Below are 18,451 nucleotides of genomic sequence, written 5' to 3'. Positions count from 1 at the left end.
TGACTATGATGTTGGAATATATGATGTAATTAGAGAAGAACTAATGTAATTAGTTTACGTTTTCTGTCTCTTCTGCACTCTTATTAGAGTGAAGGGTATACTTATAATATTGGTAGTTTTGATACCTATAAACCTTATGGGGTAGGGTTTGGAACAAATCCATAACCTCTTCTTCCTCTTATTTTCTCTCAATGAGTCCTTTCTCTTTTTCTCCATGAGCTAAATCCATGGAGTCCTAAAAATCAACATGGTATTAGATCTTTGATTTTCAGGACTCGGGTATGTTTTTTAGAATCCCATAAACCAATTTTTTCTTTTGCATTTTATTTTTTTTCATTGCTGAAACTTCATTTTATTTTTTACATTGTCACTCTTGGTTCTCTGGCCTCAAAATAATCTCAATATTTTACTGGTGACGGAGATGACAAAGTAGCAAATAAGTATCTCCTTGATTTTTCTATTTTTCATTGTTGTCTGGACCTCTACTGTTGCATGTTTTTATTTTTGGAAGTCTTCCACTGTCTCACCCAGATTATTGCCATCAATCTCTGTTGATTATACATGATCGTTGTTAATTGATTCATGGCTGGTCTTCTATTTCTTGAAGTTCTATCTGCTCGGCTAATTCCAGTTGTGCATTGCTATATGTCGAAGTCACTGCTACATTGCTGGAAATTTTCCTGTGCAGATTGTTGTTGCGTTGCTATTTTTGGAAGCCTTTGGCTCATCCAAAGATGCTCTCTGCATTGCCGTCCAAAGGCTTTTTGTTGATCTCATATCTTTCATCTATAGAACATTGTGTTTATGAATGTTCTCTGCCAGATCATGTTTCTCTACCAGTTGGTAACTTACTATTATTATTGGTCAACTGTCATTCTTGTCAATCCATTTATCTTCGGAACAGTTGAGCTAGAAGATTGTCGTGAATATATTTGCTCTGATCAGGAAGATTTACTGTCAATTATCCAGGGGATATCTACACGGTTGGTTTTCGGAAACTCTTCGTTCGTCTTCATTACTGCTGATCAGTTGGACGTTAATAGAGGAAGTGTCTGCAAATCCAAAATTTCCTGCTATCTTCATAAGTTATTTTTGTCACTTGATTATCATTCCATTCTGATTCTTGTTGCTATTTTTTGGAAATCTCGCTGGATTAAATTTCAAGTTTGGCTTACTAAATCCAAGTTTGTCTTGAATTTTCATTGTCCTGTGTTGTTAGGGAGACAGTGTTGCAGGGAGGAAGATGATGAAAAATCAAAATGCCTTAGGGAAATTAAATGTGTGTTGGTTCTGAGTCTCGCGCCTCTCACCTGTTCTAACCCAACCATGACCGGGTCGAGTTCACCCAGCGACTAGGGGTGGCTTTGAACCGAGTCGGCTAGCGAGCAGCTCGATTCCAGCTTAGTTCGATTCGGTATACCCGAATCTCAAGCCGAGTTCAAGATCTGGGATCAGCTCGTATAAATTAACGAGACGAGCACAACCGAATCAAGGTTTGTCTCGAAAGCTCACGAGCCAGCTAGTTAATTTAACGCGTGGGATTCAGGGTAGACGAGACCGGAGCGGGAGCGAGAGCGATAGGGAAAAAATTCTTCCTACCCTCGTCACCGTCGAGCCCCTCGGGCCGTTGTTGTGGCCACCTCTGTCGACGTAAACAACTGCCTCATCGGCCACCTTCTGTCTTTCTGTTGCCGCCGTTCGATTTCTTCCACCTCGTCTGTCGTCGCTTTTGTTTCTGTCCCCGCCACCTCTATCGCAGCCATTATCACCGATGAAAGTTCCTCGCCAGCGTCACTGGTTCCCTCGGCGTCGTTCCTCGTCTCAGCGGAAAACCAGAACCAGCAGAAGCAGAGATAGGTGCGAGATTATAAATTGAAAAAAAAATTGAAAGAAATTAAAAATACATTTTAGTATAAATAAGTTTCTAGAGACTATTCATGTCTCATGTTTTTTTAAAACATTTTTCTAATTGAAAATTTTTATTACAAAATCGTATAATTTTCTAAGTAAGATTTTCCTACCAAGATGGGCTAGAAAACCGTATGGAAAATATTTGAATAAGTATTTGACAATTGATGTTGTTATACTTTTAGCATGAGGCAATTTTTATAGCAATTTTGTGTTTGACATTTTATTTGATTAAAATTTTATCAATAAGTATAGTAATATATTAGATTGATTATTAATTTTTATTTATTTCCCTAGAAGAAGCAATAAGAGGTCCATTTAAATTTCCTAAAAAAATTTTAAAATATTTCTTGTAATTTTATAATAAATCACTAATAGTAATAGGATTTTATTTAAAGGTCTTTTTGGAAATATGTATCATAGGAAAAACATTTCTAGTTTTTCCTAGAATATAAATTTTCAACTAGGGGCACTAAGGAGACCATAGTAAATTTATGGCCAAATTCAAAAATTACAAAATAAGTTAGACAACATTTGGAGTAAAAAAATTAATATTGGTGCGTTTTAATCCATTATTGAAATTCAATCCTGAACCTCCCCTCTCATTCTTTTTTTTAAATGTATGCATAATTTATATATAATTTATTTGACATATATTTTATATAGAGTATTAAATGTAGGTTAAGCTCGAACTTAGCTAGAGCTCGAACTCGAACTCGGTTAAAATTATTAGGCTTGAGTTCAATTATAATTTTAGGTTCGAGGCTAGGGTCGATCGAGCTCAAATTCAAAATATTTAAATTAAACTCGGCTTGAACAAGGTTCGGATTCAGCTGGATTCGATGTCACCCTTTTATGCCCAATTTTAAGTAGAGGTCATTCCCAATTTTATGTAAAATGTATGTATAACTTTACATACAATTTATTCGACATATATTTTTTGAAAAGTTTTAAATGTATGTTGGACCACAAACTCGAGACTTGTATTTTTTGAAAAATTTTAAATGAATGTTGAAGCTCGATCTCGGCTCGAACTCGGTTAAAATAATTAGGCTCGAGCTCGATAACCATTTGAGGCTCGAGCCTAGGCACAGCTCGAGCTCGAGCTCGAAATATTTAAATTAAACTCAGCTTGAACATAGGCAGGTTCGGGCTCGGCTCAGCTCGATGCCACCCCTACCAGCGACCCTGCTGACTCAAGGACCATTTATTGCTTATGTTCTTTATCGAGTCAACTCAGTCCAAGTCAACCCAATCCGAGCCAAACTAACTCAGACCACTTATTTCCTACCTCGGTTATACAAGTCTTGGTCACAAGGTTTATACCGATTTTTCCTGCCACTAGGCTATATTGGTCCAATATCTTATGAAGTTCGACTCGATTCTTTTTCTTCGGCTAGATTATTATTTTGGATTATTACCCGGATTTGGTGCAACTTTCTTATTTACTGATGAACTTGTTGCAGACTATTTCATGTGTCCATATTACTCTTAAGGATTTCTATTATTTACCTGCTATCAACTACTATACAACTGCACATATGGTGCATGTTATTTTGGCATTGGCCCATTTTCGTTACTGCTATTGTGTCTCCTTGATTGAGACATTATTTATGAAGAAGAACTCCTCGGTTACTTGCCTTAGGTTCAATATTTGCTAATTATTTTCGGCATTGATTCGTCTGATGCAGAATTTTAATTTCTTAGAAAAATAAAGCACATGGTGGCCTCAGCATCTTATGTTCCTCTTTACCCATTACCCTTTGGTAGTCTTTCTCCCACCATCCTTTATTTTACTCTCACTTAGCCTTATTGGTCAACCCTTTTAAACATTGATTTGGTTGGTCCCTTTTATTCATATGGGTGTTTTAAGTCCATTGAGACTTTTTATATATACTCATGGATCTTTATCGCCGTCTTGTGAACGACAAGCATTACCCACTTTAGTGATTATTTTCACTATATTCGTTTGAAATCCTTTGAGTTTGGTTTCGACTTATGTTTTATCACCAATTTTTACCTTTTGAGAGTTTGTCTAGTTTCGTACTTATCCTTGGGACACCGTGATGTAGGAGATTATTACTACATCTAAGTTACAGTTCAAGCTGGAATCACTGCCATTGCCTCCTAGCTTGAGGGGGGTGTTGGAATATATGATGTAATTAGAGTAGCACTAATATAATGAGTTTACATTTTCTATCTCTTCTTCACTCTTATTAGAGTGAAAGGTATACTTGTAATATTGGTAATTTTGATACCTATAAATATACCTTATCAGGAAGGGTTTGGAACAAGTCCATAACCTCTTCTTCCTCTTGTTTTCTCTCAGTGAGTCATTTCTCTTTTTCTCCATGAACTAAATCCATGGAGTCCTGAAAATCAACATATGACATCAACAAATCGTCATGAGAGAAATTCCTTGTGGTCCTTGCCACATTAACTTTAAGAATGTTGTTAATAGTCTTTTTTATCATTTTATCTTTACCCAAGTCAAAATTTTCTTGGAGATTAGACTTCCTTAGAGTGATTTTCTTTAAAACATGGGAAATTTAATGACTTTTCATTCAGCCAATATTTTTTGGGACTTTAGTAGATTGTTTTATTTTTGGAGCTCTAATGTCTTTTCACAAACATTCTCATATTCATTTCTCAACTCTTTATGGGCATACAATTCTACACATTTGGCATTGAGCTTTTCATTTTTTTTTCTCTCTGGTTGTTCTAATTTGGAGGAACTAGCATATTTCAGGACTATTTAATTTTTCTAACTTAATGAGTTATACACTAAGGTTTTTGCTCTCCTGAGATCAGTCCTCAACTCATTTAACAAGGATAATAGCTCTCCCTAGCTAGATTCTTCATTACTCTCACTCCTAATTTATCATCTTCATCTAAGAACTAACAACATCCAAATGAACAAAAGAGAGAAAAGATAATGTTAGAATTCCTCTACCCATCCCTCTAGGCAAACTCAAGAAAAGGAAAGAGGCGACTTCAAGATCATTCGACTAGATCACAAACATTCAAACAACTTGTTCCAATAGGTGAAGATTCAGAGCTTCAATTCCACCACTTGAGGTCATTAAAAATTTCTGACCTTCCATTGTGATTAGTATCTCAAATCTATATTACTAAGCATTTTCCATGATTTTTTATTCGATGTGGACAATTTTTACTAGTAAGATACAGGGTCATTTTGTAAGAAAGTAGCTAATTTTTTTACTATTTAATGGAGCCTCATCCAAACAAAATTTTCCCCACATTGTTTACTAAGTTATTGCCATAATGAACCAAAGTTTTTTCAAGTACTTCCATGCTTCCAAAAAAATCTATGATTTTTTAGTTCAAGAGGAAGGGCCAAAACCAAATGAATTTTGAAAAGGCCAAGTACATTACACTCTTACTTTGAAATGTATTGGTTTGTTTAGAGTTTTCCTGCTAAACTTTGCTCATCATACTTTGAAATCAATTGATTGGGTTAAGTTTAAGTTTTGATTGTGAGTATTTCAAATTAGTTGTTTTCAAAAATCCTAATTATTGAGTTTTACAAATCACATTGAGGTTATACTTTAAATTTTTATTAAGATTAATTTGAGTTACTATTGTTGTAGTAGAATCACCTAGAATTAGTTGTGTTCATTTTTGTGCATTGATTATTATAACATCTGCCTATTTAGAGGCTTTTATTCTACAACTATATGGCAAATAATCCTTGCAATTTATAAAGCAATTAAGTTTGGATAAGTTGATTGATACTTGAAAATCCTGCTGAATTTTTAGAGAAAAAAATAATTTATCGATTGTCGTAAATTGAGTGCATTAAGTTTCTATTTATAATAAAGAGAATACACATACATAGAATCTGAGTTAAATTTACTACCCATATCCTATACACACCCAAAGTACAACTCTTAAAAGATAAGTCTTACAATAATTGAACTATTCTAACAAAGTAGAAGTCTAATAATACTAAAATTTCTCCTTGGTTAAACCTTCTTCCCATGAGACTCCTTCCATGAGAATAATGTAGGACTTTTCAATATTTTTCTATAACACTCCCTCAAGTTGGAGTTTGTAACTTCTGCTTACAAAGAAAAATTTCTAGTCTACAAATTTGGTGCTCAAACTTTTTTGACTGAAAAAATTCTACATTTTGTTCTCCCCATACGATATTTAATAAAATTTACCACAATATGTGGAATCAAACGCCTATTTCTTGTACTTCTTTTGCTATTTTTCTCCCTCTAGCAAGGGATAAAAAGGGCATAAAGACCCAACTTGGACAAAATAAATATGATAAAATAGAGATTCCTACAAGTCAAATGAGAAAACTCCATACACCATTAAAAAAATGTTAAACTCTAAGAGTAAATTTTCACACAATTTTAAAAGTAGTAAAGGCCAAATTCTAGGGCACAAAAAATAAACTACTCACAATTTAAAGTTAGCTTAGGAAAAATCACTGCTTGGGCGAATAAAAAGATTTGAGTCACGTTAGATATTGGACACTCTCTTGTTCTTTGTATATAGTGGGTCTAAAGGCATTTCTCTGAAGTGATGAAAAATAATGAAAATTTGAAGAAATATTAGAGGTTTTACATGAATTCAATGACATTAATAATAAAAAAAAACAGTGCTCTTACTTTAGAATGATCAAGGCACACGATATAGCATTAGTAACTTCCAAATAAGGAGGTACTCATCAAATCAATAGATTAAGAGAATGAACAATCTTGATACACAAACAAAAAAGGATAAAACAACTTAAAAGACTAGATTTCAATAATTTCTTTTTCATTTTTTAGAAGAAATGAAATAACATTAAGTGGGTGAAAAATTATCACGATAGACAAAGGAATAGAAAATTTTGGGAGAAGCTCAAGGATGCATAAGGGTAGTTAAAGGAGTTGAATAAGAGAACTTGTTTAGCCTAAGAATCAATGTCAACGAGTTAGTAAAATAAAAGGGAAAACTCCAATAGAAAAAATATGAGAAATAGGCCCTTCTTTTCCCTTGTTTCTTTTGTGTAACAACCTCAAACCCTAATTTAGGGTTTCATGTAGGAGAGAAGTTAATTTTTTCTAACAAAATGGTTTGTTAAAGATAGAATTTCAAAAACAAAAAAAAAATATTATCATATAGGTAATGAATTTATAGCATACAAGCTAAAGGTAAGGTTGGAGAGGAGGGGCTATAATATACATGAAAAACATGATTTTAATACAGAATAAAGGACTATGATGTGCATGCTTGTAAATTGATGAAGCACACAATTAAAAAAACAAAGTTTAGATTTTCGTAAGAAACACATAAAACTTATCTTGAAAAATGAGCTTAAAATTCAAATTTTCACAAGCAACATGCTTCCAAACTGATATTTGAATCTTTTAATGTTAATTTCTCTTTCTCTAGAAAGATCGAATTGAGAAACGGTTTATTAGATTAGAAAATAATCACAGATGTTTCTTTTGAGATATAATTCCCTATATAAATTTGAGTTCTTGATAGTACAAAATGTCTCAAAAAATGAACTTTTTTGTTGCTTGATCTTTGCTTGCTATTTCAAATGTTGATTTCTCTTTATATGAAACTCTAATTAACAAAAAATTTGTTGCGTTAAAAACTAGAATTAAAGATCTTTCAGTAACATATAATTTACAATATTAAAAGTGTGGTATAAAGGTACAAAATCTAAGAATTTGTGCCAAAAAAGAAGACTAAAGAAAAAAAAAAAAAAAAACTAATAGAGATGACATATAAGAAACGAAGAGACAACTCATAAAGAACTTACTTCTAGAGATGACATATAAGAAACGAAGAGTCAACTCATACAGACTTCTTGAGATGACATATAAGAATCGAAGAGTCAACCCATAGAGAACTTACTTCTAGAGATGACATATAAGAATCGAAGAGTCAACCCATAGAGAACTTACTTCTAGAGATGACATATAAGAAACGAAGAGTCAACTCATAGAGAACTTACTTCGATACCAAATTAATTTTTTAGAAAAAAAAATAACTCAGAGACTTGTAATTGGATATGTAGTTACAATAGAGAGGTAAATTAAAGTACATAAAACTCTATGGGAATTTGTAATTTGAAAGAGTTCTAACTACCAATTTTGTTGGTTAATGGGAATGGTCTCTTAATGTTAGGAAAGACTGGTCCAATTTTGTTGTGTCTATTGCCAATGTCATAATCGACCTAGACAAGTGATGGGTCGGTCAAACCTGATTCAATTGAGTTTGACAACAAGAAGGGGGTGGGATCCATTCCATTTTTTTTTTCACTAGGGATTGGTTACTCCTGCCATTCACTAACCCAACTGCAAAAGCAAGCCAAGTTGGCCAATTTTCCCCATCCCACTGGTTTTTTTGAATTAACCGAATCATTAGTGGGAAAATACACTTTTAACTTAATTAATCATTCAAAAGATAGACCTAAACTCAACTTTAATTATGTGTCTCACTTCATTCATACCCATCCTAACTTTAACATGACATCGAACAGGGCTTTTAATTTAATTTTTTGAATTCCAAAAAGAGAAATTGTTAATAGAAAAACCTGCCTCTTTTACAAGCTAAAATGACTCTATTACAGCGACAACAAGTACACAATAAAACTTCCCTCTCCTCCTGGTAAAAACAGCAAGTAAGCATAGCCTGGTTTTGGAGATGAAGGGAAATAGGCCATGTCAGGGACGCAGCTTCTGGGAACCACTCTCAATCCCACCATCTGCTACACTGACACAACTTGTTCTTCGTAATCTCCGACACTTTCCAAACTGGTTCAGGAATTCCAGTCTCTTCCAGTTCGACTCTCGGTGCAGTCAGACAGCCTCCGCGACCCGACCAGAACCGCTGCCGGAAGAGAAGTGGAACCGTTCCTAGGAGGAGTGAACTGAACCGGCAAGTAATCGTCTGAGTCGCAGTTGAAGCACGTCTTCTTGAAGTGCTCAACCAGCCCAGCCTTCCCCTGGGGAACAGAAGAGATTCAAAGAGGTCAAAAAGACGGCAATCGTCATAATATGGCACTACTGACAAGTGTCGACGAAACCCCAGAGGACGCAACGGAGAAAGAAGATGGAGGAACCTGAATCCGGGCAGAGGACACTTCGCAGACTTTCTTCGACTCGTAAATCTCCCATTTGTAGCTCTGGTACGAGTTGTAGAACCCGAGGGCGCCCCTGTGAGTTGTGAAGTTGACGAAGCCGTACCCAAGGTTGCACTGGTTTCTGCAAACCCGGTAAACAGAGAAACGGAAAGAAACCTTGGAGCTAGGCTCTTAGTTGTTCGAATTCATGAGCTGATAAATGAGGAAGAAGTGAGAAACAGTACCGGAAATCCATTGGCATGTAAACAAAATCGTATTCGGAGAAGATAGGTTTGGAGGACAATTTTTCTTTCTCTTTCTCGTTCTCTTTCAGGCAGTGTTGATCGAGCATACCGATCAGCTTTTCCCGACTGAGCCATCAAGGCAATGGAAAAATCAACCAAAACGTTAGCTAGATAAAAGAAATATTTTATATATAGTTAGTTATTAATTTTTTTACGGAAGAGGATGAACCTAAGACGGTTGGGGATGTTTTTTATCATGATTGTTGTTTGACCGCCATCGCGAAACTCAGGTGGGTTGAAGCCGGATGAACTAAGAGAGCCGCCGGAACTCTTCGCCATCCAAACTTTGACGACTTTCCTTCGTCGACCGAAAAACCTTGGACCACGGACTAGAAAGGTTGTCTTCTCCATGGACGCCCTTTCAGTGTTTGCCTCTGTATCCGCAGTAGAGACGGGAGGTCGAAGGACTTCGTCGATAGGATAAGTCTCTTTAGAATCAATACTGAAAGGTGGAAGGGGTGGATAAGAAAGAACTTTTTTGTTAACATAACAGTTGTCAAAAAACACGTCAATGGAAGGTAGAAGAATAGGTGTCGACAAGCAGGAAGGAAAACCCAAAACAGGATGAGGCGGAGGAGGAGGACAGAAAACGGGACTGTCGAAAGCCGGTGGACAAGATCGTAGATAGAAAGATGGAGCATTGGGGTTCAACATTTTCTGGACTTGAAAAACAAGAAGAACGTTGGAGTCTCAGACCGCCGAAGCAAACCAGAAGGAGCAAAGATACAGAGAACGCTTTAGTGGGTGGAAACGAGTTGGAGAGCAGGAAGAAAAGGACGAGGAACAACCTGAATTAGAAAACACCTGAATCCAAGCTGACTAAACTCTTTCGCAGAAATGGGGATCTCAACAAAAAGACAGAAGCTATTTAGAAACAAGAAAACAGAGATTACACACCTTTTTTGTTTTTTTAAACAAATACGCTTCTGGTCATTGTTGTCTTTTTCTTTACAAAGCTTTCAAATCTCCATGCCTGCTTCAATAAGGAAAAGAGTAGATGTCACCTCCCGCACCAACGAGAGAGAACGAATGGAATGATGCGCGTAAAACTTATCAAACCGAACCAGGGGCATTAAATGAAAACTCCGGCGGCAAGAGGAGAGAGAAGAGACAACAAAGTATTAAAAAACCAGAGATTTGGACGATTCATTAATGGAGGGTATTTTTGGCGCCTTCTTGTTTCCAAGACGAAGGGGCACAGATATTTCGGAACAAGCTTTACCTTGACGTGCCATGCCATGCAAACGCCCTGTCAGAGCTCCTCCATGACGAGGATTAGAAAACTTATTTCACGCCAAGATGATTCATGTCTTTCGAACTGACCTCGATCTCTTTTACAAGCCAGTGCCACTTCTGTGTAAACGACTCCTCGGCTTTGGACTGCTTCTCGTCGTTGTCGTCTTATGCGATCTTCGTGTCCCGATTGCCGAGGTCGACGAAAGACATTCCCAAGAACCAGAGAATCGGATTTTTCACTGTGCAATATTTGAACCTCGATTTAGTTGTGATCAAAACATCCTCATGAAACGTACTTTCAGATAATATGCCTAAATCTTAGTTCTTGAGACGGCAAGATTGGGATGTAATATATCCCAACTACTAATGCCTTAGTCATGTTACTTTTCATTTATGTTGCTCATTAAGCTGTATGTTACATAAATTGTTCAATATTTGGTGTTTTGGATATTTAATGTATGAGAAACAAAGATTAAGGAGATATACTAATTAGGCACATTAATTGTGACTTTGTTTAGTATTATCTAATATTTGTTATTAGTACATTGACTACTAAAATCATTAGATTATCTAGTTAATTAAATGTTAGTATCCTATGTTACTTAATAGCTTTAGATTAATTAGTTCAAAAGATTATTTTTGTCTGATGAAAATATCTAAGAAATTTTAAATATTAATTAAATAAATAATCAGTAGCCTATATTTGATTATTATCTCATTTTCACTAACTATTTTTTGGAATAATAATGGTCAAATTCTTATTTCCTTTCTTTTTGTTTTATTTTCTCTTCTAGAAATTCCAAATAGACCCTAAATAATACGTATTTACCTTGATAGAAAATTTTACTTGTGGGGGGTTAGTCAACAATAAAGTTGAAATGAAGTTCACATGTATTATGTAGTTCATTCAATTGGGTCATTAGTGGTGAATGAGTGTCAACATCATCTAAAAAACGTAGGTAATAGTCTCAGGCTAAAATCATGGAATCATGATTCAACCCAATTTTACGAATCATCCACTTGAAGCGCCACTTCTCCCTTCGTCGTCTTCATATCTCTTCTCCCTTCTCATCATCTTCGCATCTCTTCTCCCTTCATTGTCTTCGCATCTTCTCTCCCTGTCTCTCTCGGCCTCCCTCTCCTTTCTCCCTCTCGACCTCCCTCTCCCTTCTCCCTCTCCCTCTTATCTTTTCCCCTAAAAATCCTCCCAATTTTCTTCAATTTAACCCATTTTGGTTTCAATTCCCCCATTTTAACGTCATTTTCTAGGTTTCTACTTCTATTTCCCTTGATTTCCCCATTTAGCTTCGATTTCCACATTGGGTTTCGGTTTTTCCCAAATTTCAAAAGGTAACCCTAAACCCTAATTTTTTATTATTAATTTACTATTGTATTTGATTTAATCTTACTTTTGTGTGCGGTATTTGTATTTATTGTTTAGTTTCTGGATAATTTTGGGATATAGGATTAGGGTTTAAGGTATTTAGCGTTCAATTTTGTCTTTATGGTTTAGAGTTTAGGGTTTAAGGTTTAGGGTATTTAGAGTTAGGGTTAAGGTAGGGTATAATTTCGAGTTTAGGGTTAGGATTTAGGGTATTTAGAGTATGGTTAAGGTAGGGTATAATTTCGAGTTTAGGGGTTTCGAGTTTGGGGTTATAGGGTGTAGGGTTTGGGGCTTTTAGGGGGTTTTAGGGTAAAAAGTTAATGGTATAAGTTTTGGAATTAGGGTTAGGGTTAAGGGTTTAGGGTTTAGGGTTTAGGGGCTAATGGAATTAGGATTTAGGGTTTAGTGTTTATGGGCTAATGGAGGGTGGGTTTAGGGTTTAGGGTTTAGGGTTTAGGGGCTAAGGTTTAGGGTTTAGGGTTTATGGAGCTATGGGTGGGTTGAGTCGTGTTCAAACTAGGCTGTGTCACTTACATGGACGTCCATTAGCCAACGAAACCCGACCCCTATCACTGACGAAGTACGGTTCGTAGTGACTGCGAAGTCATATGGGGCTCTACCTGGAGTTTTCGATGAATTTGGACTTGATAAGTGTGTTTTTGCATTATTCTTTTAATCTGCAATGGAATTAGTTTGATTAATTTGTAAATGTTATAGAATGTTGTTGAATAATTTTGAAGTGTTATGGAATGATCTTGCCATGTGGTGAGGAGATTCAGATAGCTTATAAATATCCACCACGTGATTTTTTTTTAAGTTCTTATTTGTGTTTCCATGTGTCCCTATTTATTATGATGGGTAAAAGTTGTTTGATAAAAAAAATTCCATGAGGACCATCTCGGATTTAGATTATAAATGGTTGGAAGAAGACAACAAACTCCTCAATCATATGACATTTGGACCTTCGAGGTTGACAACAATGATAGCGATGATAGCAATGGTCTTGTGGATAAAGACACCCTATCAACAAACAAGTAGAGGTTATGTGCATTCAAATCTACAAGAGTCGCACAATTTCGAGATGTAATGGCAACTAACATGTGAAATGATCATTGATGGTTGTATCTTATTGCTTTTGAACATGTATTTTGTCGTTCATATGCACTAAACTAGTAAGTTAATGATTTTAATATTAAATGCACGAACTTGTTGTTATATTCCAAGGCATAAACATTTGCTTTTATGCTATAAATTGTGGACTGTTACGAGTAACATGGTTCATTTTCAAGCATGTTTTTAAAGTTTTAATTTTATATATATATATATATATTAATAATTTATCCTAGTTTATTAATAAAATAATTTATTTATTTCTTTATTATATGTTATTTATAATCAATCATGATAAAAAAATATTGTTAAAAAGAGCATTTGATCAATTATTTTGGTTTAATTATCTCATTTTTATAATTAATTAAACTAATCATTTTTAATTTTGTAAAAATATATTATTAATTAATAGTACTTGAAAAATCCATCTTCTATTATTAATTAAATAAATTTTTATTTATTTATTCAGTATATTCAGTTTGTAATTACTGTATTAAATTAGTGATTTAATAGTCGTTACTACATTAAATCACTTATTAGTGTAGTAATCATGTTTATTTTGGTTAATTATCTATTTAAGTATATTATAAAAAGTTACTCATTCTCTTGTTTACATCATATTTTTCATTTTGGGGCACTAACATTGGAATCTATTTTCCAATGCACTTGAACTCTGTTTTCATTTTGGAGCACTAATACCCAATTTGAAGTCTAACTTCAACTTCAATGTTGACTAACCCCTCCCCTCCCCCCCCCCCCCCCCGCGCTTGAAGTCTATTGACTATAGGTTGACTCCCACATTACTTTTGATGATAACAAAACTTAATTGAACAAATTACTTCAAAATCCAAATATTTCAGATACTTCACCTTCAAGATCATCTCAAGATCTAAAGGGCCAAAACCAAATTCAAAATGCCAATCACAATTGAAGAATATCTCTTAAATAAGCACCCATATGGAAAAAGACAACGAGAAAACTCAAGTTCAAGCATTATAAACAAACATCTCAACTCAGACACTTTTGTAAGAGATCATTCCAAACTTCCTATTCTTTAAGTACATTTTTGAAATCGAAGCTTTAGGTTATAAATTGCATATAGACATGTTTAGAATCATCATAAAAATCATTTAGAAATTGGCATTAGAATGATCGATCATCCAGAACTGTGCAGACAAAAAATATAAAGTATGATCGATCACCCATAATCAATCATCCCACTTTAGATTGATCGTTCATTATTGTCCAGGCAAGCAAAATTTTTGTGGAATGATCAACCATCCCTCCTGATCGATCGATCGGTTAGAACCTTACTAGTAAGGGACATAAAGCATGATCAATCATAGGAAAAAATACTAATCAATCATACTTGCATTCCACAAACAATGGAATCTCGATTGATCAGTCATCCACTAATAATGATCTATCAATTTGATTTTCCTAGACCAACAATAACATATTGATCAATCAGTCCATCGATCAATAAGTCATTGTTTGACATAAAGGTAGCTATTATGATCGATTGATCTATCTATCGCTTAACATCGCTCAATCAAAGTACTGATTTTTTGCAAACGGGCAAGTAATGGCTAGTTTGAGTTGGGGAAGCTATAAATATCCCACTAAACCATGAGTAAAGCAATGAATGAGCATTTATTGGCATATCTTTAAGCCATTATCATTTATCTTGCAAATTTTCATAAAAAAGTACTTCAGTGAGAAAAAAAAGAGCCACACACTTTGAAAACCTTATTATCTTTAAATCATTCTTGCATTCATCATAGTACAAGTTCCTTGATCATTTCACAACATGCTACAGAGGAGGCAACTTGAATCTCTCAGGGGAAACATCTCTCCAAGTAAGGATGTAACAATTCCCTTTATTTTTATGTAATTGTGAAATGTTCATCTAGAACATGTTAATCTAAAAATAAAAGTCTAGCTAGAGATATAATCTAGCAGCAATCTCTTGGGGAGATTGGCATTGTGTAAAATCGTGTATTGAGCTACATGTGGCCAAAGAGAGTTGAAATCTTTTTTTGTAATTTTCTAGCTATTAGAGAAGAATAGTGGATCTTTCCCAAGTAAAAGTTCTAGGATAGTAACTACCACTGGGGTAACATTGATAACAAAAAATCTAATTGTCCTTATGGTGTGCGCATGTTGTTCTTTACTTTGAATTGTTTTTATGTATGAATTTTTAGCACACGTAAATCATTTTTAAATTGCTAATTTTAGAACTATAAGCTCAAAATATTTACTCGAATCCTTCTCACATATGAGATGGAACCAAAAGATGTAGAGGAAGAGCAACCTAAGAAGAATAACATTTCTCTAAAGGCCAAAACATGTGTTGAAAGTAACTCTAGTGGAGAGAGCACGAATAAAGAGAGTTTCATCACTAGACATCTTCAAAGAATCTAAAGGAAGAAGAACTTCAGAAAAGGTCAATTTAGAACTCAAAATGACAAATTTCAAAAGAAAACTTATGTTTATTTTGATTGTGGTAAACCAAGACATAGAAGAAATAAATGTCCTAAATTAGAAGAAAGAACCACATCCTCAAGCAAAGATCCCAAGAACAACAAGAAGAAAGTCTTGATCTCAGCTTGGGACACAATAGAGGAAGAGTCTAGCCACTCAGAAGAAGAAGAAAGTGACATTGGACTCATGGCTTTTGGAGACATTGATAACGAGTCTACAACTTTTGAAGAGGTAAGTGACTCAGACTATGAATATGAACTTGAATTACTTTTATAAAAATCCATTCATAATCTAAATTGGTACAAAGAAAAATGTAATACTCAACTACACGAGATTGTAAAGTTCAAGGAAGAGCTAATTGTCTTGAAGGAGGCAAATAAAAGCCACATAACAAATGCCTCAAGACAAAGTGGATTGATAGACAAGCTATCATGTGATAGACTTGCTTTTGAGATGAAGAGCTTAGACTTAAAACAACAAATCAAACTTCTATCTCTCAAATCTACACTCAAGAGGAACATTGGGAAGAACAACACAAAAAATAAGTTCTCTCTTATTCCTCACATTAGATGCCACTATTGCAATGAATTGGGTCACTATACTCATAATTTCAAAGTTAAGAATGAAAATGGCACCAAACAAACTTGGGTACCCAAATCAACCGAAAAGGTTGTAGTAACCCAAAAGAACTTGGGCCAAAAAATTTGGAATCCCAAATCAACTAGCACTTCAAATGCCATTCCAAAGGGAACCAACCTTGAATGGGTCTCTATGGGTTATATCTCTCATGGTGTAAGTATGTCTCCAAGCCACTACATCGAAAAATGTTTGGATTTTGGATAGCGGTTGCTTAAGTTACATGACAGGTGATAAGAAGAAGTTTGTTGAACTCAATCCCAAAGATGGAGGTCATGTAAATTTTGGAGACAATAGCAAAGGTACCATAAAATGAATTGGTAAAATCGGTACCTCAACCTCTTTCTCATATACGATGTATACTACGTAGAAGGGTTGATGCATGATTTACTTAGTATTAGTCAATTATGTGATAAAGGAAATAAAGTTTCATTTGAAAAGGACAAATGCTTAGTAAAGAATGAGAATGATGAACTAGTTCTAGAGGGACATATAAATAGAAATCTCTATGTAGCTAACTTAGTCAATATACCCTCAACTAGTGCCATTTGTTTCGGTGGAAAAATTGATGAATCTTAGTTATAGCATAAGAGACTAGGACATATAGGAATAGATTTCTTAAACAAATTAGTGGAAAAAAAAACATAGTGAGAGGATTACCACATAACTTTTTGGTAAGAGATAGACCTTGTGATGCTTGCTAACTTGGAAAGTAACATAAAACCTCTTGCAAGGCTAAGAACGCAATTTTAACCTCTTGTCCTCTTCTACTAATCCACATGGACTTAGTTGGACCTACCCGAACCTTAAGCCTAAATGGGACGTGCTTCATCCTAGTGGTGGTAGACGACTATTCAAGTTTGACATGGGTAGATTCCTAAACCATAAGGATGATGTTTTTCTAGCCTTCGTTAAAGTATGTGAAAAAGTTCCCAAGGAGCAAGGTTATAGCATTATAAAAATTATGAGTGACCATGGAGGAGAATTTGGAAATTCATATTTTAAGGAATATTGCACAAAACATGGTATAGAGAATACATTCTCAGCTCCTTGAACTCTTCAACAAAATGGTGTTGTTGATAGAAGAAATCGAACCTTAATTGAAATGGCTAGAGCTATGCTACCTGCGAACAACATGCCACATAGGTTTTGGGCCAAAATTGTAGACATTGCATGTTATATCATTGATCAAGCAAGCCTAAGGTCACTTCTTAACAAAACTCCGTATGAGATGTATATAGACACCCTTCCCAATATTACTTTTTTAGAACCTTTGGATGAAAAATATTCATATTGAAGGAACCAAAGGAAAAAATAGGAAAATTTGACTCTAGAGATGATATAGGTTTTTTCTTGGGTTATTCTACTTATAGCAATGCTTGTAGAGTTTATAAGAAGACATCTAAGAGAGTAAAGGAGTCGGTTCATGTTGAGTTTAACAAATCTGATTCACCAAATCCAACTCCAACTCCAATTTCTAATGATGAAGAGGGAAACCCCTTCAATTCATCCTTGGGATTTCAACCTCAAGACCAAAATCTTGAAGAAAACCCAATTGACCCGAGTAACCAAGAAGAACCACCTATGGAGCATAAAGAACTACAAGTTCATGCCTCTAGAACAAATTATTGGTGAGCCCCAAGGCAAAATTGCAACAAGAAGAACCACCTATGGAGCATAAAGAACTACAAGTTCATGCCTCTAGAACAAATTATTGGTGAGCCCCAAGGCAAAATTGCAACTAGAAGAGCAACTCATGAGACTATAGCAAATAATGCCTTTGTTTCTCAAATAGTGCCCAAAAGTTTTACCGAGGCCAAAAATGAATTATGGTAATGCAAGATGAATTAAACTAATTTGTAAGAAACAAAGATCGGACTCTAGTACCTAGACCCAAAAATCAACAAGTCATTGGAACAAAATTGGTCTTTAGGAACAAAGCAAATGAAGAAAATCAAGTCGTGAGAAACAAAGCTAGGTTATTTGCCAAAGGATATAAGCAAGAAGAAGGTGTAGATTTCGAAGAAACCTATGCACCCGTGGCAAGACTAGAGGCAATTCGAATCCTCCTAGCTTATGTTTGTTACATGAAATTCAAATTGCACCAAATGGATATACATAGTGGTTTCTTAAATGTGTACATCTAAGAAGAGGTATATGTTGAACAACCAGAAGGATTTGAAGATGTGAGCAAGCTTGACTATGTATACAAATTACATAAAGCATTGTATGGGTTAAAGCAAGCTCCGAGAGAACATGTAGTAAGTGAACTATTGTGGATCAAATCTCTTT

General features: G+C 34.9%; 1 protein-coding gene across 1 annotated transcript; it reads right to left on the bottom strand.

The window, feature by feature from the left end:
- Nucleotides 1-8,701: 8,701 nt before the first annotated feature.
- LOC137935364 (protein terminal ear1 homolog) lies at nucleotides 8,702-9,963 on the bottom strand. Its single transcript, XM_068780025.1, has 4 exons — nucleotides 9,479-9,963; nucleotides 9,250-9,375; nucleotides 9,005-9,146; nucleotides 8,702-8,887 (listed from the first exon to the last, which is right to left on the bottom strand). The coding sequence occupies exons 1-4, from the start codon at nucleotides 9,961-9,963 to the stop codon at nucleotides 8,702-8,704; spliced, it is 939 nt and encodes a 312-aa protein (XP_068636126.1).
- Between the last annotated feature and the right edge of the window lie 8,488 nt (nucleotides 9,964-18,451).

Source organism: Aristolochia californica, unplaced genomic scaffold (genome assembly GCF_029961685.1).
Source record: "Aristolochia californica isolate CCGP_79_NKW_82.1479 unplaced genomic scaffold, dmAriCali1.0.hap1 SCAF_6, whole genome shotgun sequence".
In the NCBI taxonomy this organism is placed as follows: domain Eukaryota; kingdom Viridiplantae; phylum Streptophyta; class Magnoliopsida; order Piperales; family Aristolochiaceae; genus Aristolochia; species Aristolochia californica.
The sequence above is the reverse complement of the archived record's forward strand: the minus strand, read 5'-3'. Positions and strand labels throughout refer to the sequence as shown.